The 22,910-nt window shown below is 40.0% G+C and overlaps 1 protein-coding gene across 1 annotated transcript; it reads right to left on the bottom strand.

Annotated features, from left to right (window-relative positions):
- Window positions 1-881: 881 nt before the first annotated feature.
- LOC311231442 (uncharacterized protein) lies at window positions 882-22,172 on the bottom strand. Its single transcript, XM_084318022.1, has 8 exons — window positions 22,109-22,172; window positions 20,885-20,986; window positions 20,326-20,379; window positions 20,025-20,104; window positions 19,534-19,621; window positions 17,165-17,257; window positions 7,160-7,414; window positions 882-1,885 (listed from the first exon to the last, which is right to left on the bottom strand). Exons 2-8 carry the CDS (start codon window positions 20,922-20,924, stop codon window positions 1,833-1,835), a joined length of 663 nt encoding a protein of 220 aa, XP_084174148.1. The 5' UTR covers window positions 20,925-20,986; window positions 22,109-22,172; the 3' UTR covers window positions 882-1,832.
- Between the last annotated feature and the right edge of the window lie 738 nt (window positions 22,173-22,910).

The raw sequence follows: 22,910 nt of genomic DNA, 5'->3' as shown, positions 1-22,910 counted from the left end.
ATGACTCAACAACCATGTCAGAAAATAAATAAATAAATAAATAAGAACTAAACCGATCGCACGGATATAGGTATAGTAGAATAGACTATATACCGTCTTGTTATTATGATATTATTTATTGTTGGTTTTATTTATTTATTACATTTCTTGCGCACATCTAAGAGCCAGTGTAGAAACGGCTTGGTTGTATGTTACTATTGTACTTACATTTGCACTCTGGTTGGATGCCAAACTTATTTTCGTTGTATTGTACTTGTGCTGTATTATGACAATACATTTGAATCTAATCTAATCTCATTTTAGGAGATTATAGAAAACATTATCATTTGGAGTCGCAAATTGCTGCTAGCGCGAGCATGTGTGTGTGTACAGTATCAGCTGCGTCATCATTAATGAACTATATATTTATATGGAATTCGTTAATCTATTCTTAGTCTATTCCAGTATATCGCGCAATTGGGTTATTAAGATGTAGCAGGTGAGGCAGGCAGATTAGTGAAGATACTGTACCTACATACGCTTGTCAAGAGCCAATTGTGCAGTCATTCATTATTGACATTACCAAGTGATGCTGATATAGCATGTTCTGCGGTGGGACTTGCTGCTATAATACCTAGTGAAACAGGTGATTGGAGTGGTAGAGGCCTGCTTTGCTGGGGCGATAAATTTTGCGTGTGTACAGTGTGTGTTGTGTGTGTGTGTGTGTGTGTGTGTGTGTGTGTGTGTGTGTGTGTGTGTGTGTGTGTGTGTGTGTGTGTGTGTGTGTGTGTGTGTGTGTGTGTGTGTGTGTGTGTGTGTGTGTGTGTGTGTGTGTGTGTGTGTGTGTGTGTGTGTGTGTGCTCGCAATCTGAGGCTGCCTCAGTGGATGCTACACAATGGAGCATTTATTTATCCAATCTGGTTGGATGGTGTATTGTACTTGTGCTGTATAATAACAATACATTTTAATCTAATCTCATTTTGAAATCAGTCGCAATCGCTTCTGCGCTACCTGTAGAATGGATCAGCATGGTGGATGGCAATGCCAAACCTCTGTTGTTTTGCACACCCCTCATTCGCCTTATAAGGAGCTGGTGGGGTGTGTCTGTATGCAAATGAAATTAACGAGAACGTGCATTCAGTTTAAGAATGAATGATGTATTTCATTCAGCGGAGCACAGCTGCGAACATTTCCCCCCACTTACGTAGGCTGTTTCACACGTTCAGGAATCCGGAGGAGGATTTCCGTAAATCTGTTGGTACGACATTTTTACCAAGATATTTACCAAGGCACTTACGAACACGTTAGAGAATGAGGACCATTGAGGACTAATTTAAGATTGATAAAATCTTCCTGAAGAACATTAAAAGAAAGCTGCATGTTCTCAGTGGCCAACTGAACAGTGTCAGTGATACAGTACACAATAGTATCATCTGCATACAAATGGGCATTCAAAAAGAAACAATATCATTAATATAAATAGTCAAATGGACAGGACCCAGCACTGAACCTTGCTTTCAACCCACCGCTATGCTTTTCTGCTAGCTTGCTAATCGTGCATTCTGTCTGTCCTAACTTATCTAATTAACTAATTAAATTTAAACTCAAGTGATAAAGACAAACAGTGTTTGTTTCTCATATAATTCTACTCGTAGAATCCCGTCAGCTTGTTCAGTCACTGGATGATAGATTTGTGAAGCCATGAAGCCTCCTACAGCCAATGATATTTGGTAGAGCGTGATAAGCGTCTGCTGTTGTTATGCGACTTAACTGAAAATCTCAAATAATTTTATATGAATTTCTGGGATGTGGCTTCTGAGCCAAGGAAGTGGGGGGAAGAGGCTGGTCCATCTCAAACTGGGCTGTTCGGAGGAAAGTCGAAGAAGTAGGTTTTTAGATTCAAGCCTGATAAAAAGACAAGACAAGGAAAGAGTTAATGATTGGAAATGGAATTCCCAGAATATTTAGAATCCAGTTATTAGATACATTCTTTAAATTATAAAACATTTAGTTTGACTTGGTTGAATAATGTGAACAAATCTCAGACCCCAAGGATGACTAGCAGTCACCTTGATAACAGCTGATATGGAACAAAATAAGAGATGGAAAATAAAATAATACAAATGAGAAAATGAAATAATTTCGGTCATGCAACGTTTATATGTCACATCAGTAAGATATTTGATTGCTTGGAATGAGAACCATAGACTAAATCCAAGTTAAGTTTTATGGAATTCAGTGAGGACCTTTTTTTATGGTTGAGTCTGTCATCACATTATGGTCGGATAACAGTGAGGACTGTTTTGACTCAACCATTAAATGATGTGCCTATGTCACAGAATTTAACTGGGTTTGAGTCTGCATGGTTGTCGTTTCAAACAAATCAAATAGCTTATGACCTTAAATGTAAAATAATACCTATCACACCCTTTAGTGTTGCTGGGGGCTAGACGCCTACATAATGGAGCAGTCGAAGCAGGCAGGCAGGCTTTTCCAGTAAATTGTTCAAATAAAAGGATTATGTTAGACTATGTCTTTACTATTGAGTGGTAGAACTTCTACGGTTCTACCACGCAATACAATAAAAGTGTTTCACGGTCCCGAAATGCGATCTGGTCATACCGTAAATCCTCTAATAAATAATAATAACGTTTCCCTCTGGTTGGCGTTAGCTTTAGTGCTAGCCGCTAGCTAACGTTATCTAGATATGTGGTGTCAGCTGGATGACGTTGACTTTGTTTGCAAACGTTAACGCTATCTATATGGCAGACGAGCAGGGCCGGATTAACGACGGCCGCGGCCCATGGGCCTTTAGTGACGAGGGACCTCCAACTGTGCACTGCAGACTCAGGGAGGAGGCAGAGAAGGAGAGAAAGAGACACAAGAGTTACAGGTAATGGAAATATATATTTTTTCTCTTTCTTATTAAAAACTTGGCCTATTTGAAAGGAGATTGATTTAATAAAAATAAATGAGCGAAAAATCAATATACAGTGTATATACAGTATATATATATATATTAATATATTATTATTATAGTAATTGGCTATCATACTGCAATATAAACTGAGTTTTATAGTGAAAAGAGCAGCTTTATTGGTCAAGATTGAAGGCTCTATATTGCAGGAAATTGCACGTACAGGTTCATTAAATAAAAAAAAAACTGCCATGGAGGGGGTCGTGCCGGATCCCCTCCAACCCACCCCTTGCCTGTCAAAAATACAAAAAAAAAAGATTAAAAAGAATTACAAAAAATAAAATATTAAAAAATATCTTGCACCCCCACTTTCAACTATAACTAGGCGCCATGGCTGGGGCTATAATTACCATATTCAATATATTTCTGAATTGTTGAAAGACTTAGAGGCCAACTGGGGTTCTCCCTTTCAATATGAGCTCTGAGTATTCTTCAAAGTTAATACTTGTAGGAGAGAGCAATATTCCTATCCATATGTCCTACAATAACATAGCGTATCATTGGCAATGACATCGGGCCAAAAAAAAACAAGATTACTGGTGCATCTTTCTAACGTGAATACTGACATGGTAATTGTCCTTTCACAGCCTCTTTTCTTGATCATCCAATCTGTTGCTTTAAGTTTGTCTGAGGGAAGCAACAGTTGTGATTGGAGGATCAAGAAAAGAGAGCAGCGTTTGACATAACGTTAGGTAAATTTCATGACTTTCTTGTGTTTAGAAATCCTACTGACTAACTAACTTAACCTCTGTGCTCTTATTGCTTGACCTCAGTGCAGCCTTTGACACTGTTGATCATTCATATCATTTATATGGTACCCCTCAGCAATATCATACGCACATTTGTTATTCACTTTTATTGTTATGCAGATGACACCCAATTATACCTACCTATTAAGCCGAATGATTCCTCCCAATTACAACATCTTGAGGTTTGTTAAACTTAAACTGGATGTCGCAAAATGTTCTTCTCCTTAACACAGATAAAACTGAGTTGCTAGTAGTTGGCCCCCCAAATCAGAGAGGCCTGCTTGAGGACATCTCCCTCAAATGTGATACTTGTCATGTCTCTCAGTACTCCACCATAAAAAACCTTGAGTAATTTTTTATATATTATTTAATATTATTGCCTTCTTCCATCTCCGCTGAAACCCTAATTCATGCATTTGTCTCATCACGTTTAAATTACTGAAATGTGCTTTTTCAGGCCTACCTAACTCTAGCATAAATATCTTCAACTCGTGCAAAATGCAGCTGCATGGATACAAAAATGTGATCATATCACACCAATTCTGTCCTCCGTACACTGGCTTCCCATCCAGGCCAGATCTAACTTTAAAGAGCTGCTCCTCACTTTATCTTTATTCTAAATGGGCTCGCACCGCTCTATCTATCCAATCTCATTATACGATACTCGCCCGCTCTTGCTCTTTGTTCACAAAATGCGGGGGTCCTATCGATTCCTAGAGTAAAAAAGAAATTCGCTGGCCACAGAGCCTTTGTCTACCGCACTCCCTACCTGTGGAATAAATTACCCGCCGTCGCCAGGAGCACCTGCTCTGTCGAAGTTTTTAAATCTTCGCTTAAGACCCATCTTTTCTCTCTCTCCTTCAGCCTACCCTGATCTCACCTGGTCGGGGATAGATCCTTAGTTTAATCTGGTTAGTTCAGTTAGGATATCTGTTTATTTGCTCCCATGTCTACCTGTACTTATTGCAGACATGGGATATTTTATAACCCCTGTCCCTGTCTCTCTGAGTGGATGTATCAAGTGATAGTGTGTTGACATACAGATTTCAGCGACTGCTCTACCTACCTAACCTCTTAAGCATCACCCCCAAAAGTGGCCATTTTAGTTTTCTGGTTCTGACCACCACTGACGCCATGGTTCTGCTTCATGCCGTCTTCAGTCTGACCTACAACGTCTAACCATGCCCACTCTACTTCAACCTGTTCTGAGTGGTTCTCCTGCCCCCTGTGGCAAATGGCCCTGAGCCATCTTCTTATATCTCAACCTGTATACCAGTGCTTATAGTCATATGCCTCTTTGTTCTTAGTTCTATTGGTTGTCATTTTATAATTTTCTTATATACCTTCATTCTATTGCTAGTATGTATGCATATATTATGCTTATTACATGTATTTATTGCTCCTATGTCTGCCCATTGCGAACACGGGAGCTCTCTAACCACTGTCCCTGTCTCCCTGTCTCTCTGGTCCCACCCTGTTTGGCCTGTCAAGGTGGTGTGATGGTCAAGGTGGTGTGATCTTCCCTGCGACATCCTTGATGTGGCTAACAGCGGCGACAGCAGAGGCAATTCTTTCTCAAACCGGTTCTGACTACTACAGGTGCGAAGGATCCATTGTACATTGCCCATCAGTTTTTCTGTGCCTTTTTTTTTTTTTTTTTTTTTTTATTATCTTTTCCCCCCTCCTTTTTCCTCCGATTTTCTCCCATCCCAATGTTAGTCGTTATGCCAATTCCCAGTCCCCTTCCTGGTCGCTGCGCACTTACCCCCCACAGTCAGATCATCTGGGAGAGTGGAGGCTATCACATGCTTCCTCCGACACACGTCCAGCCAATCAACCGCTTCTTTTCACCTGGCAGCGCGGACTCTCCCTGAGAGGGTGTAGCGTGTGGGAGGATCACACTATCCCACTTAGATCCTATCCGCGCTTAGCAGGCGCCCCGACCGAACTGTAGGAGTCGCTGTTTACAACGACCCGGACCCACCCCGCCAGCTTTCCCACCCTCTAATACAGCCAATTGTATTAGTGTGAACGGCCAGCCAAGCTGGTGACAACGGCGGAGCTGTGAGCTGGATTCGAACGCTCCGGGGTTGGTGACGAACGCAATCTCCGTTACGCCACCTGACCGCCCCCTTTTCTGTGCCTTTTTATTAAAAGAAATGTGTTGTTGTTCTATTTTATTTAAAATTTGTAAATGTTCTTATGTACCTTAAATACTACTGCTACCATGTATGCATATGTGTTTCATTACATGTATATATACATTCATACCAATTATTCGCCTGTTCTTTTCTCCATCCATCTATCATCCATTGCAACACTATATTATCACCAACATCCAGTTGGGAGATCCCCTTTGAACAACCCATCTGAGGTTTCTCTCCTCCATGCTGCCTATGGTGCTTTTCCCCCCTACTGTTTGAGTGAGTCGTTCCTTATCTTCATTGGGGAAAGTCTGGGAGTGTCACATATTTGGATTTATGGTGTTTTTAGTTTTTGATCTATTGTGATGTTTCTTCTTGACTTGTACAGCCCATGGGGGCTATTCCATGTGATCTCAGGGCAGGCTATACAAATACATTTGATTTGATTTGATTTGATTTGATTTGATTTGATTTGATTTGATTTGATTTGATTTACTGCAATGAAAAGGGGAACTGGAGGGGCCAGGAACAGTTTTCCACTTTATGGGAAACTGTGTTTGTGTATTTATTGGGTGCTACTTCTTATATTATGAATATCCAGATTACATTTGTTTTTTAATTAGACACATTATATTGAGATAGTGTAGAAGTTGTTCAGCTTCTATCACCCAGTTAGAGTAAAATGTGCTGAGACCTGAGCGTCTAACTTGAGATACGGACATAGCTAGAGAGTTGTCACACTCTCACTATTCTACAGGACATCAACCCCCTGGGGAGCTATGACCAACATCCTGAACAGCCTAGGCTATACCGCAGTGTGTGACCTTGTAACCCCTGAGTTGAATTAAAAAATGTAATTCTATACTCATTGTAAGAGTGGATATTTTATTTTTTTTTTTTCACATTATTTTTTTTTGGGTGGGACTTTATGTTGGAGGGGACTTGATTTGAACATTAGCCATCATAATGTCATGGAGAGTGATGTTGATGTTAGCCCTCACTCCACAATTGAAGACCACTAGTAATAAAGTTTATCATGATGGGATGGTGATTCTTTTAGAATCGTATGTACTCTCCTGAGCGCAGAATTGAATAATTTCTTTTCACTTTCCAGGAATAGAGAATAATATAATTATATAAATATAATAAATGAAAACAGGAGAAAATTGAGAGAGAAAAAAATTGCAAGCAGGATCAAGAGCATGGGTTAAATAAATGTAATAATAAAACAAAACATTTAAATAATAATAATAATGTGTCACCTCATGGGATATTTAAACATATTAAATCATTACACTATTACACCAACCACTTGCTGCTGCTCTGGTCCTGGTGGCGCTGTTGTTGCTGTTGTTCTCGTTGGTCGGGTCTTTCAGGGATTCCACGGAGGTCTTGTTTGAGGCGGCGCCCTCATCGTCAGTCTTCTCTCCTGCGCTCAGCTCCCTGGCAGCAGCAGCAGTGGGGGAGGCTTTCTCTGCTGTCGCTCCCTCAGAGCTGGCTGGTGATGGAGCCGGGGCCGGTGGAGGGTCAGCGCTGGTATCAGCAGCAGATTTATCAGCCTCGACTGTGGAGAGCAGAAAGGAAATGACAGTATTAGAGATATTACAGTATTGGGTATCCCTCTGATACAAGACTAAAATACTTGCATTTGGTGTTTGATGAAGGCCACAGATACCAAGAAATGAGCCATAGGACAAATTATATTTTATGATAATCAAATGATGATATGTTTCGGTTACACTATAAAATACAATGGCAGGTTGGAGATTAGTAGCAATCAAAAGTGGTCAAGCAAAGTACTGATTTCAGTATTCAGTATGAAAACAAATTACTTGTACGGTATAATTTAAACAAATTACTTGTACGGTATAATTTAAACAAATTACTTGTACGGTATAATTTATACTTCTTCTGAGTGGTTATCAAGAACACTAAAGATGCAATCTGTAATCCAAATGTAGATAATGGGGTTTCCCCCCTTTAATGTTGCTCATCCATTCTGTGTTCATCCCCACTAGCCATCAAGTCAATCAAAACATACTCTGTAAGTAAAAACTATAATCCTACATGAAAAAAGTAGACAGAAATATGTTAGGAATGGTATGGGGAGTGGGGACGGGATCACTGACTTCACACAATTTCACTGGAACCCATATCTATCTATTAGAAGATCAATTGCATAACATTGTTAACAGTCATCCACCTATGTCTGGGAGATGGCAGATTTACAATCGGCACTTCTATGCCTTGTAATTAGCTCCCACATAATAACAACATCTTCCATTGCATGGCTGGAAGTGGTTCTGCCCACCATGACACTTAAGAGGGGGGGGGTTGGATTTCTCCTGGGCTGACCCAGTTGAGGGGGCTGGCGGGGAATCACTGGGTCGGTGATGAGGCAGTTGATTACTGACCAGGTCTGAAAGCCACCACAGCTGTTGGGGGCTGTGGGAAAGGATGGTGGCCCCATCATTAACTGACCCTGGGTTATGTGCGCAGGGCGGATGAGGGGGAGAGAGGTGTTTTAGACATGATCAACACCATGACTCAGAGACCAGTCTTCTGCCTTCTTCCTCGCTGTCCCTGCTCCCGCAGCAAAAAGTCAGAGTCTGACACAGGCATACTCAAGACATCATCTGGTCTCCGGAGAATCACTGGCTCCTTCATCAGAAGTAGTGCACCTCCCCACCCCCAACATGGCCCACCCTCAGGCTAACGTCCTCATTCACTCCCCTTACCTCGGGGGTCAGGAAATGTGAGCTGTAATTAGCACAATGGAGCTTATTGCTGCCTCCAATTGTGATAATTGACAAGTAAAGTATACAGGTGGTGAGGAGCTGTTGGTAAGTGGTTAAGGTTTCTCGAAAGGACATTCCTAGCAGGCCGGGACGGAAGAGCGGGTGAAAGTTGGTAAATGTGAAAGTTAAGTTTAGTCATTAGTGTGTCTGGACCTCCTTAACTCTGGTGTTTGTTCCTTGCTTCTTCAAACACAAGGGAGTTTTGTTGTTAGTGAAATATCAGTGTTTTAAAAGATGCTTCCTCATCAGAGACAGGAAATTGATTTGTTCAAAATACTTCCCTCTTTTGATGCAAATGATTGAGACACTTTCCCATCCAGATCTGGGTATACCAGTATAGAAACAAAAAAAATACCATTATACCATTTAGCAGGTAAGAGACACTTATCACACCACTGTCTCTTCCACACCACTGTCACATCCACACCACTGTCACGTCCACACCACTGTCACATCCACACCACTGTCATGTCCACACCACTGTCACGTCCACACCACTGTCATGTCCACACCACTGTCTCGTCCACACCACTGTCATGTCCACACCACTGTCATGTCCACACCAATGTCATGTCCACACCACTGTCATGTCCACACCACTGTCATGTCCACACCACTGTCATGTCCACACCACTGTCTCTTCCACACCACTGTCATGTCCACACCACTGTCTCTTCCACACCACTGTCACGTCCACACCACTGTCATGTCCACACCACTGTCATGTCCACACCAATGTCATGTCCACACCACTGTCATGTCCACACCACTGTCATGTCCACACCACTGTCATGTCCACACCACTGTCTCTTCCACACCACTGTCATGTCCACACCACTGTCTCTTCCACACCACTGTCACGTCCACACCACTGTCTCTTCCACACCACTGTCATGTCCACACCACTGTCTCTTCCACACCACTGTCACATCCACACCACTGTCATGTCCACACCACTGTCACGTCCACACCACTGTCTCTTCCACACCACTGTCATGTCCACACCACTGTCATGTTAGCTCAAGTTAGCTCAAGTTCTTTAATAGTTGTCATACAGAAGTACAGAATACTTTCATACAAAATGCTTCTTACTGTTACGCTCCAGAGACTGTGCTAGACAAGATAGTATCAAATAACATAATAACATAATATAGCATGAATTTAGAAGAAGAAAATGAGGTCACAGTGTTCGGTATAGACATATGTACAATGTTCTGAGTTACCATATAATATACAATACACAATACTATGCAGTGTACTAATGTACAGTACTATCTAGTGCAAAGCAGAAATGGGATGAGGTACAATTTTAGGTACAATTTACAGTAAGGTGTACGAGTTGTAGTGCAATCCTTCATCCATAAATATAAAGTGTGGGGAGTGGGTGCTACAGTGTGTTTGTTTAAAGTGGGTGTGTGCTATAAAGTGTGTGGAGTGGGTGCTACAGTGTGTTTGTTTAAAGTGAGTGTGTGCGTGTGGATGTGTGTGCTATGTGCGTTTGGTGGTTGTTGTTGTGTAGTGTTCATTCATTGTTCGTTTAGCAGCCTGATGGCCTGTCCACACCACTGTCATGTCCACACCACTGTCTCTTCCACACCACTGTCTCTTCCACACCACTGTCATGTCCACACCACTGTCATGTCCACACCACTGTCATGTCCACACCACTGTCTCTTCCACACCACTGTCATGTCCACACCACTGTCACGTCCACACCACTGTCACATCCACACCACTGTCTCTTCCACACCACTGTCTCTTCCACACCACTGTCACGTCCACACCACTGTCATGTCCACACCACTGTCTCTTCCACACCACTGTCATGTCCACACCACTGTCATGTCCACACCACTGTCATGTCCACACCACTGTCTCTTCCACACCACTGTCATGTCCACACCACTGTCTCTTCCACACCACTGTCACGTCCACACCACTGTCTCTTCCACACCACTGTCACGTCCACACCACTGTCATGTCCACACCACTGTCACATCGCCCGCAAGGCACATTATTTTTCTATACACATTTTGCTCTTTTTGAGAAGGGTGACTGCACTTGTACAATGGCCCAGAGTGTGTGTGTGTGTGTGTGTGTGTGTGTGTGTGTGTGTGTGTGTGTGTGTGTGTGTAATAATTTCCTGTCAAGGTGCAATGGTTGCTAAAACTGTGGAATCCACAGCTTGCAAAGAAGTTTTTATAACATTTCTAGTGTAATGTATCTGATGTATTTATATATTTATCTAAATATTGGATAATGGTCCCTCCAAAAAGGAATATTGACATGTCAATATTGTCCATCTGAAAGGACATGCTAGTCAGATTTGCATGGCTTTTTATAGATTTTTTTAACGTATTTATTTCATACCAGTAATGACACTGGTAAACTTAATGTGTCTGGTCATCATTAGAGTCTATCAAAAAAAGCTCTGAGGCTCCTAGTGCAGCTGTAGAATTAGGCCTACATTTAGCAACCTGGTTGGTTAATTGCCTGCCTGCTCTGAACTGCTGTGAAACTTTGAAGGTACAATGCTTTTTGTTATCTGTTTCCCATGGGAGGAAGAGAGCCATTGAAGAAGTGCTAACGTTTTTAAACACAGCCCATCAAAACTGTCCATTTTAAACAAAGTGTGACCCGGGGCAGGGAGGCAGGTTCAGACATGACTGTATAGTCTGTAGCTTTGTCAGCCTGGGAAGAAGTCTGAGGAGAAGAGGAACGTTTCATCTCTGAGAAAAATACATCAACGCAACAAGAACAGGGTTAAGCAGAGCGTTATGTTTTGCCTGCATCACGCTGTATTGGTTAAAACAATTTGTATGTTAGCAGGTTAGCAGATACCCAGCATTTGTGAATGTTTCAGTTCATTTGACTGAAATCGACACAGGAGATAAGCCCCTTCATGTGCCAACAGATCAGGGTTGTTTGATAGGCTTGTACATTTGGCCTCTGTTTCCATCTAGTGGTGGAGCTAAGTACTGCATACCACCACACCTAGTGGTGGAGTTAAGTACTGCATACCACCACATCTAAGATATAAGATATAAGATATAAAATATAAGATATAAGATATTCCTTTATTGATCCCCTTGGGGAAATTCAGGCATCATAGCAGCATGGGGGAAGGGGGGGGGGGGGGTACAGGTAGTAAAAACAACACAAGCAGTGCAAACAAATATCTATATAACAAATAATATCTCCCAAGCTGTTTTTCTTTCTTGTTATCATTCAATATAGCCAAATATAGCCAAAATGCAGATGTTGTCATCTACTTTTCATAACCATAATAGATTTCTGTAGTGCACTTTTGTCTAATTGCACCAGTAGTGCACTTAAACAATCTACAATTCATTCAAAACTGTACTGCCTGGACCAAAACTACTAACTGTGAATACATCTCCCATCCTTACTGGTCCCACTGTAGAGCAGATTGAAAGCTCTTATTTTGGTCTACAGGTAGGATCTAAGAGGACCATGCTACATAAAGGTAGCAGACCTACAGTATTGTCCGTTGCACTCCAGTGACAAAGAAGTAATACATGGAAAGTGTAGATTTAAAACTCAACCGTACAATGGATCTCTCCATAATCCCTGCCTCTCATTTGTTTGTACTGTAAATATTGTTTCTATATTTCTTTTTATAATCTTTTTTGTCTTGCTTTTTAAGTGTAGTATTAAGGCGTCCCTATCATATTATGCACTGAAATTACATGATGTATTTTGAAACTGACATTGCCATGTACGATGAGCTAGTGAAGATGAGAAGCACGTTCAGTCACAGACTCATACCCCCCGACACTGAACTAACCGCCTTGGCCAGTCCTTGTATATAGTGGGCAGGTTATATACTTCATATAACTTCATATAACGTTCATATAACGTATGAAGTATATCACGGCATACATACCTATTACCTTATGCATACTGCACCTTATGTGTATATTGTATACTTACTTACTCAATCAGAGCAGATATTTAGCATTTTTTTTATTATATATATTAGATCAGATATTAGATTTTATATATATATATATTATAAACTATATTTATTGTAAGGCAAATATAACTGAGAGGGCATACATACCTTCATCTTGAGCCTTGGCCTATTTACACTGCCTACTTGCCCATATGCGCATACTCAGAGTTAATTATATTGTTATATTGTTTATACTGCCTATATTTATTCTATTTGTATTTTTACTTCTCCACTGTACTATAATTGTATAACCTGTATTATGTCTTCTACTATCACATGTACAGTACCTGTACCCCCCCCCCCCATCCCCCCATGATGCTATGATAGTCTATGCTACTGTAATCATCTGGGTGCAATCTTTCCGTTAGAGGCATTGCAAAATGCCACTGGATGTGTTGGACTGATAATATCACTTCAACATGTTCTTTCACACATACGTCATTCTAACACATTCATCTAACACTGTTTTTTCATCTAACACTGTTTTTTTGTTTGTTTCCTTGCCATAATAGTGACACCTTGAAAAAGGGCCCCAGGATATTGGTAAAAGCATGTTGCCTTTTTTGTCATTATCGTCAAAAAAGTGAACACCAAGAAACTCCAATCAGCTCTTTCAGACAAACACTGTGCTGCCCTCTTTATTGATCTGTCAAAATCTTTTGATACAGTCAATCACCATTTACTCTTAAAAATATTTGCTACTATTGGATTGGATAGAAATGCATGTGATTGGTTCCAAGATTATCTATCACAGAGACGTCAGTGTGTAAAGTCAGGTTATGCCCAATACAAATTTGTATCAATAACTAAAGGTGTGCCACAACAAGGTTCAATTCTAGGTCCTGTCCTCTTCACTATTTATATGAATGATATTGTGTCTTCGCTGAATGCTGGTCATGCCCATATGTATGCAGATGATACTGTTGTGTAATGTATTTCTGACTCTGTACAATTGGCCATTGAGAACTTACAACTTTCCTTTATTACTCTCCAGGAAGCTCTTATTAAACTTAAATTGGTTCGTAATGCTGGTAAAACTAAATGTATGCTGTTTTGTAGAGCCAGAAACATTGAATATGATGGTTTACACATATCTACTGTAAGTGGTTATAGCATTGAAAGAGTCACTGAATATAAATATCTTGATGTGTGGCTTGATGATAAATTAACATTTAATTCCATGTGGACAACCTTGCCTCCAAGTTGGGTTCAAAATTGGGTTCCTACAGAAACAGCTTTCCTTTGATTAGTAGGAAGAGAGTTTTCTTATCAGTCCTGGACTATGGTGATGTAATTTATAGGCATGCCACGGCCTCAACCCTTAAATCCTTGGACTCTGTATACCACTCTCAGATCACTAATGATAGATACGACACTCATCACTGAGTCCTTTATGAGAAGGTTGGCTGGTCCTCGCTGATGGAGAGGCTCAACAAACACTGGTATTTGTTCATTTTTAAGGCCCTTATTGGTAAGCTACCTCCTTATATTACATCATTATTGGAATGGAATTTTGGTACCTGGCTGGTCCGTAAGGTCCCTCGAGTTTGCTCGGAACAAGGAAAATCTGTATTTTGCTATGATGCCCCTAGCTCATGGAATGAACTCCAACAGTCCTTAAAGCTTGAGATTCTCCCCTCTGTTGCAGAGTTTAAAACCTTGATCTCCAACCTTTGTCAATCAAGTTATACATGTTTTAATTGATTGTTATCCTTACTTGTCTAATTATTATGATTGTATGTGTGATTTTATATGCTCGACATGACTGTAAATGAGGAAAACCTCAGTTGTCTTTTGAGTTTAAATAATGGTTTGAAATTTTAGAGGTTGAATGGCTTCTCTTCTGAGTTCTCAAACTCAAGCTTAAACCTAAAACCTCTAAATAGAAACATCCTAAACATAATAGACAGCCATTAAGGAGAAAAAAGGGTTGTATAAGGTTATTTGTCTTCACTTTATTTTACTTTCATTCTGTTCTATCTAATAGAGGCCTTTTCACATAATGTTTGTGCAGTTCTATTTATTTCTTCCAACATGGCTGCTTGGAACCATTGGTAATAATTTAGTAGTAGAAGTAGTAGAGTATAGGTCAGGGGTGGCCAACCAGTCAGAGACTAAGAGCCACAAAAAAATGACTGTGGTACCACAAAGAGCCACACCATATACCAGCGTTTCTCAACCTTTTTTTTCAGTCACGGCACCCTTCATGTGTTTATAGGTCTCACCCTCTGGCCTCTGAAGTTGCTAATGTCTTTTTTATTTGGGCCTCACAGGGTTAAAAGTACCCTGTGAGACCCACGGTTGCAAAATTACAAAATCACTTTTAGCCATTTAAAAAAATAATGTTTATTTAAAAAATGTTAAAGGGGAACTATTTTACTATTTCTTTCACTATTTGGGCACTTTTACACAATTCCTGTGAGTCTATGGAACACCTAGGTTTTTTTTAAAAAAAATGCATTGTTTTGTATTTCTAATCAAGTACTAAAAACCGCATTTTTCTACCTCAAGATCTTAAGCCGTTTTGAGGCTGGGCTCCAACCACTGTGTGGCCTGGTGCCAACTGCCACATCAACTGCCACATTATTATGCAGCTGAGAAATCTCTGACATCACAGATATGCACATTTTCAGATGACTCAGTTCAGTGAGGGTGAATATTGTGAGAGGAGAATTGGAAGAATTCGCCAATATGAGAATTAGAGACATATATCCTATTAATATAAGTCCACATAGCTAAGAAACAATGGTAAACACTGAAAAAAGCCATTTATAAGATAGTTCCCCTTTAAGCACATGTATAGTCAATTGGTCCTGTTGTTCAGCCTCACAATGCTATTTGATAGTAAATGTGTTTATATGTCCCACCCTCTGGCCTCTGAAGTTGCTAATTTCTTTTTAATTTGGGCCTCACAGGGTTAACCTCTTAAGCCCGAGATATACAGTAAAAGTGTATATTTTCAGCATTATGTTTGTTTACCAATTATTTTAACTGTTATTAGTGAAATATAAGATTATAGAAATCTCAGGGCATTGAGTCGGAAACCGGCGCATATTGACAGGAGGAAGTGGCACAGCCAAAAGTGAGTGTAGTCTTTTGAAGGAAGAGACTCAGGGCTTTCAAATTTCGAAAAACTACCCTACCCAGCTCACACCAGCCCCTGTCAATCATCTGACTTCTGGATTTACTTTTTAATTTCTCTTATTTTTTGGGATTATCTCCCACAAACCTGAACGTTATTGCCATAAAACAGAACGCAGTTAGTTTCTCTACCTTTCTGTGAACGTCTTGCAAAAAACGGTGTTGCAATATGATGAAAAATGGTGGAGAAATTTACATTATAAAAAAGATGGCAGAATTCAGTACTGTATCTACAAAACCTTCTGTTTAATCATCTTCCCTTTATTCATTTGCTTAGATTTTTCAGGTCTGGTAAATTTTAGCATGGTGTTATTTACAGTCAAAGATAATTTTTTTTTAAATAGAATTGATATTCTCCTTTGGTTCATTACAATTTACTCAAGCCTAGTAACAGACACACTATTTCTGACACTGATCCATATATGTCCCTAGATTCAGATACCAAGAACATGCAAATGGACCATTTAAAAAAAAATTGTAAATGTTTATTCTACGTCCTTATGGAATGAGTGACATAAAAAAATAAAAATAAAAAAAATAAAAAAAGTAAAAAAATAAATAAAAAAACATATTTTTTTTTTATTTTTTTTTATGGGTGGAAGAGCCGCACATTGACGGGCAAAGAGCCGCATGCCGCTCGCGAGCCGCGGGTTGGCCACCCCTGGTATAGGTAAAACATGATATTACTGCTCCACTGTAATAAGAAACGACTTTATTACATTTGATTGATATTTCTCATATCACACATAGCAAAACATGCATGGGGCATAAACATGGAGGGAAAATGTTCCTTCTAAACATTCCATGAAAGGCTTCTATTGAAACCTCTTGAGGCCTCTGTCTGAGCATACAGGATATTTCAGTATATGACATCAATCTTTAGTTTTATTTAATTAATTAATTTATTACCCAGGGACAGTGCACATTATTCAACATCTTGAGTTTCCACATCAATGTAAATGTGCCAGATTTGGCTAATGAGCTAGTTTTCATCTGTAGCCCCTGCCTAACATGCATGTCTTTATGGTGTGGGAGGAAACCAGAGTATCCAGAGGAAACCCACGCGAACACAGGGAGAACATGAAAACTCCACACTGAAAGGCCCCCTGCTGGGGTTCGAACCCAGGACCTTCGTGCTGTGAGGCAGCAGTGCTAACCACTGTGCCACCGTGCCGCACCAATCTCTCACATCTGACTTCCTTTTATTCAATCTAACTGATCTTGCAAAAGAGGAAGTGAAATGGTACACAACTACACATACATTGGGCCACAGGACAAACTCGACAGCTTGATCTGCAATAACTCAAGTGAAATGAGTCTCACTGTTCTCTCTCATGTTGATACACAGAGAGCAGACAGTGAATGTCAGTGACATAGCCCCCAAAAACTTGGCTCTCACCTTTCTCTTCCTCCTCTCCCTTGTCATTGGCTTCTGCCTCTGGGTCTTTGGTTCCAATGGCAACAGTTTCCACACTGTCAAAAGTCTGCATTCCTGAAAAAAGGGTGTGTTGTTGTCAAATATAAGTCATTTAGACCAGGCTTGAATTTTACAGCAACAGCAGTGAAAGCCATTTCAGCAACGACAGAACGGTATAGAAGTAACGTTGACAACCAGGGCGGTGAAGCAATCAACCGACCAACCCAGTTTCACCAAGTGAGACACTTGTAGATGTAAGCTGTGGTTATGTTGTGTACACTCCCCATCAGCCACATTGACAGGTGGCTAACATTTGTTTTTCTAAGTCAATTTGGCTGGTAAGCTGGTGAACTTTGGAAACCAGACCATTCCAATAAATTCCCAGCAACTGTGTACAGGCTGGAGACTGTCAGCCACTGTGGTCAGTGTTTTTTTTTTATATATATATATATATATATATATATATATATTTTTTTTTTTTTTTTTTTTTTTTTTAATTATTTTTTAAACATAACATCAAATTAGACACACAAGCATTAACAGTAAACATTCAATGAAATCACATTTTAATCATTATAAATGTAGTTTAAGCGATATATACCTAATACTTGCTATCTAATACCCTACATACATATTATGCTCTTGCTCGCTCACCCCCCCCCGGACCCCCACTTGGATAATCCATCATCTTCATTCGTTTCTAACCAGGCACTACAATTCATATGCTAGTTTTTATTCTCTCCACCACTTCTAACCAGATTGCAATGTTGGTTTCACTGACACCTAAAATTCTTGCTCTAGATATTTCTAGATAAATCACATCGAGATAGGTAAGAACCCATACCTTCCGGCAATTTTTTTCCGGTTGAAACCATTGTGATGCTATCAGCTTTTTAGCAGCTGTGAGACCGGATAAAACTAGTCTCTTTAGCTGTATAGGGGCTGCAAACTGAAAAACATCATTCAACAACAATACAGAGGGATGTACAGGTATGTTCAGAAATAAGAATTCTGATAATTGCTGGGACACTTCTTCCCAGAATATCTTAACCGGTGGGCAATCCCAATACATGTGCATAAATGTACCCTCATCTCCATTTGTACATAAGGAACATAGGGGATCGTGTTTAAGTCCCATTCTGTTCAATCCTATAGGAGTCAGGTATGTCCTATGAATATAATTAAGATTAATTAGTTGGTGGTCCGGGTTACGTGACGCAATTCGAACGTTTGCCCAGACTTCTTGTCAATCAAAATCTATTTCCAAGTCTGGTATATCCCTCCTCCAGACTGAGTCTAGGGGGAGGATTCCATACGAAGACGTTAGTAAGTGATGATACAAATCAGATACGAAGCCTCTCGATGTCTCTCTTTCATAGAAGAATTTGTGATATCTGTGGTGCTCAATTGGTATCTTTAATGGGACTCCATGAGCCTTCAAACAATCCAATAACTGTGCGTAAAAATAATATGTGGAACTGGTGAAGTAAAATTTTTTTTGTATATCTTGATAGCTACAAAACCCCGTTTGTTGGTCAGTGGTTTTATACATTTCTTATTTAGCCTTTATTTTACCAGGTAATACTTTCTATTTGCATTTCATTCTGTTAGAATCCTCTGTTAGTTGGGCGGTCGGGTGGCATAGCGGAGATTGCGCTCGTCACCAATGCAAGAGGCTGCGGTCTCGACTCCCGGAGTCAGCATTGCATCGTTTGGCTGAGTTAGCGGGAGGGAAGTCATGGGTGGTAATCTGGCGTTGTGGACAGCGACGCCTACAGGTCAGGTCTGGGCGCCTGCTCAGCGAAAGGCAGGAAGTGGTGAAGGCAGCGTGACCTCCCACACGTTACACTTCACCAATGAGAGTCCTCGCTGCCAGGTGAAAAGAGAGCCGCTGGCTGTCTCTGCATGTGTCGGAGGAAGCATGTGGTAGACTTCAGGGTTCCCTTGTACCGACCAGTAGGGGGAACATACGCACAACGACCAGGTAGGGGAGGGGGGGAATTGGCATAATGACTAAATTGGGATGGGAGGAAAAGCATAGAAAATCAGGTGGAGAAAAAGAGGATAAAAAAAAAAGAATCCTCTGTTAGTTAAATAAACTTTCGTTTGTTATACATTGAACTGGACCGTGTACGCTTTGCTCCAGGAAAATATTGGGTTGTCCAAACTTAGTGTGGAATTCCAGAATTCCCACCAGCAGACAAGGCCTTATAAAAAAACACAACGCAGAGACAAGCACTTTTGAGGCAATCAACGAGCTGGACCCCAATATCTAACGGTGCGTTATGTATGGTCTTGTTTTACTGACCATTCTGTCCTGAGTGTGTTATGTATGCTGGTGTTTTACTGACCATTCTGAGGTGTGTTGTCGGCAGGATCCACTGTGCTGAGAGGGATCTGAGTATCATCCTGCCTGGAGTGGAGATCCACAGAGAACTTCTATGTATCACACACACACACACACACACACACACACACACACACACACACACACACACACACACACACACACACACACACACACACACACAGACACACACACACACACACACGCACACGCACACACGCACACACACACACACACACACACACACACACACACACACACACACACACACACACACACACACACACACACACACACACACACACACACACACACACATTTAAAATGCTTTATTTGAATCCACCAATAAAATCATATGTAAGAATCAAATCAAACTAATCAATATGTATGTGTGTGTACTGTATGTATGTGTGTGCGCACGTGTGTGTGCGTATGCCTGTGCCTGTGCGTATGTGTACGTGTGGTGGTGGTGATGGGGTGTCACAAAAGACTAACCCTTGACCTCTTGCGTGTGAAGAAACAGGCTGCACACAACACGAGGACGGCCAGGAGGATCACAATGACCAGGATAGCAGCTTGAAAAGGGCAGCAGTTATGCAATGAAGACATGTAGACATGAAGACAGGGCTTTAGTCACAGTGTGTTGGGCAACACAGCTCTGGTGGAAACTATTAACCAATTTACATGACGTGGCCCAAGGTTGTGGCTTGTTAAACTAAGAAGTTACACCAAGAAAAATATATGAGATATGATTATGGTGTTCTAGGTCATATTTAATCATTTAAAGGCTTCTTACCAGTTTTGCCGCCTGAACTTGACTCAGTAGGCTTAGCAGGAGTAGGCGTGGGAACTGAATGAAACACAACAACATTGATCAGGTAGTCCAAACTGTACTGCTACTAGTGGCGCAGTGAAACAATAATATTGTAAAATGTACATCATTATTAAAAAAAAAACACATTCATTTAGTTTCACAGTTATTGACAGTAAAATGTGGCCACCAGTGCTGTCATCTGGGATATTGGATCCTTGTGATGTGTTAATTACAGCTCAATGAAATTATATGGTAGCAGTCTCTATAAGACAAGGTATTGCTATTCTTTCTTTTCTTTCTACATCATTACATGGTGCTGTAATTAACACAACACAAGGATTTAATGTCCCTGATGACATCACTGGTGGCCATATTCAAACTCATTTACTCTCAATAACTGTCAAACTAAATGAACATGTGTGTGAAACTGATTAAGAGGTTTTGGATGTGTGTGAGATTATGTGCAAAATTGGGACCAATATGTAGCCTACTGATTTGCTAAGAAAGTTAGCAAGAGCTAAATTGATTATGTTCAACTCACCTGCTTTTTTAGTGGTGACGGCTGTAGAACGAGGTGTCATGGTTTTAGGGCTGATAGTGTGGAGGCTGGCTGAGGAGGAGTTGGTCGCAGTCGAGGGAACATCTTTTGAAGTCAAGATTACTCAATAAGTCACAGTCAAGAAATCAGACATTGACTCATGATCGTGTATATGTCTTCTTTTGAGGGACATCCCAATTGAAAGCAATGGTTTCTGGTAGCCTGCCCTTACAAGAATCATTCTCCAGATCAGTAATACAGTATAGGCTCTGATATGGCAACCTGGCCCCAGAGTTGGGCAGGTTACTTTGTTTTCTATTACAGATTATGACCTGCTTAGAATGAACACATTTTTTTATTTTTCTTCGTGTCATACCATCTAAATGGCCCATACCACATGGGATTACATGATTACAACAACATTTAAGACACTGTCTTCATGGCCATGATAATAATAATAATAATAATAATAATAATAATAATAATAATAATAATAATAATAATAATAATAATAATAATAATAATAATAATAATAATAATAATAATAAATAATAATAATAATACAGACTTGAGGGAACCAATATAATACAGAACCTTCACTTATGCAACATGTGTTTTCTTAGTGTCCAAGATAATAATCTACAAAGGCAAATATCTCCTTCTCGCATAAACTTTTCAATATTTCTGAGTCTTCTGTTGATGAATTGTCAAGATCTTCACTGTTTATCTTATCAAATAAACCCATTCTCTGAACATGATACAGAGGACAGTATAAAACAAATTTAAATTAGAATTAGAATTGTGATATAATCAACATCCAAAAGCGATTGCATAGGAAGTATGTATTCCACTCAACAGGCCGTAATTTGAAGACTTATTATAATAATTTACAAGCATATTTAAAATATAATATAATATGAATAATAATAATGTTGGCATCAATGATATCTATGACATCCTAACCTAAATTAATTTGTGTATGTTGTGACTAATCTAACAAATTTTCTTCTCTTTCTTTTTTGACAGATACACTTTTTCTTTCACTCTGATTAGTTCAGAATGAAAGGGAAAGAAAAAGCACTTGACTTTCGACCTGGATGATATAGTCATCATAGTCCAGAAACCCCTAGATAAACAGGTCCTCCTCAACAACAGGTGAAGTTGTTGTATCTGATTTTTGTAATGCCATTACGTGTATTTCATTACTACTCCAAACCTGCTTCTCACCTGTTGAGTTTTTTGGCACTATTGGAGATTCAGTGTTGGGAACTGTGGTGGTGGTGGTGTTGGTGGTGTCCATGAATGATGGAGTTTGGGACGTTTGGTTTGGTGAGATGGCAGCATCATTGCCAGTCTCCACTGACAGGACCGGTGCTATAGCAGAGGACATAACAAGTCCTGGGAGAAAGTAAACGACAATTTAAAAACCAAGAAATCTATCCATTATTGGATTATAAAGATGTTTAGTGGAAGCACATGGCAGTCTAATATAACCAACTTGATTTGCCATGATATGAGCATTTAGTCATTTCATTTTCAGGAATTCAATTCTGCACTTTGCTTGACCTTTTTATTGACAGACATGAGACATGTCAATATTGTCCCTACCATGTCATCAAATGACATCATTAAATGTATCAAACGTTTACATTCTAAAATACATATTTGATTCGTTTATAATAAACTACAAAAAAAGGTGTGGTGAGGGTGCTCTTTGTGATATCACAGATGTACAAACAGGGCCGGACATTCAGGTCGGGAAATATAGTACAAAATATAGCCCCAGTCAGGCCACCTTTTAAGCGGGGGTCTAGGGGTCTAGAGGAAATGTTACTAGGAAAATGTTAACAAACACTTAATTTCCTGCATTCTGGTGAATTCTAGTGCATGTGAATCACAAACTAATGAGCCAACAACTGCTTAGTACAATCTACTGTTATAAACCTCGAATAAAACCAAAGGTATAACATTAAGGAGGGAGAGGACATAAGGACTAACGTTTAACCAACATTTATTAAATAATAAATAA

Source organism: Notolepis coatsorum, assembly GCF_963971535.1.
Source record: "Notolepis coatsorum genome assembly, chromosome: 7".
Taxonomy (NCBI): Eukaryota; Metazoa; Chordata; class Actinopteri; order Aulopiformes; family Paralepididae; genus Notolepis; species Notolepis coatsorum.
Note: the sequence above shows the minus strand (reverse complement) of the source record. Positions and strands in the feature narration are given on the sequence as shown.

Bases quoted from the DNA above. Each gene is read 5' to 3' on its own strand.
- LOC311231442 (XM_084318022.1), bottom strand. From the start codon at position 20,924: ATGACACCTCGTTCTACAGCCGTCACCACTAAAAAAGCAG. The intron at 20,380-20,884 runs GTGAGTTGAACA...TGTTTCATTCAG, and splicing joins CGTCACCACTAAAAAAGCAG to TTCCCACGCCTACTCCTGCT. The intron at 17,258-19,533 runs GTCAGTAAAACA...CCCTTTTTTCAG, and splicing joins CGACAACACACCTCAGAATG to GAATGCAGACTTTTGACAGT.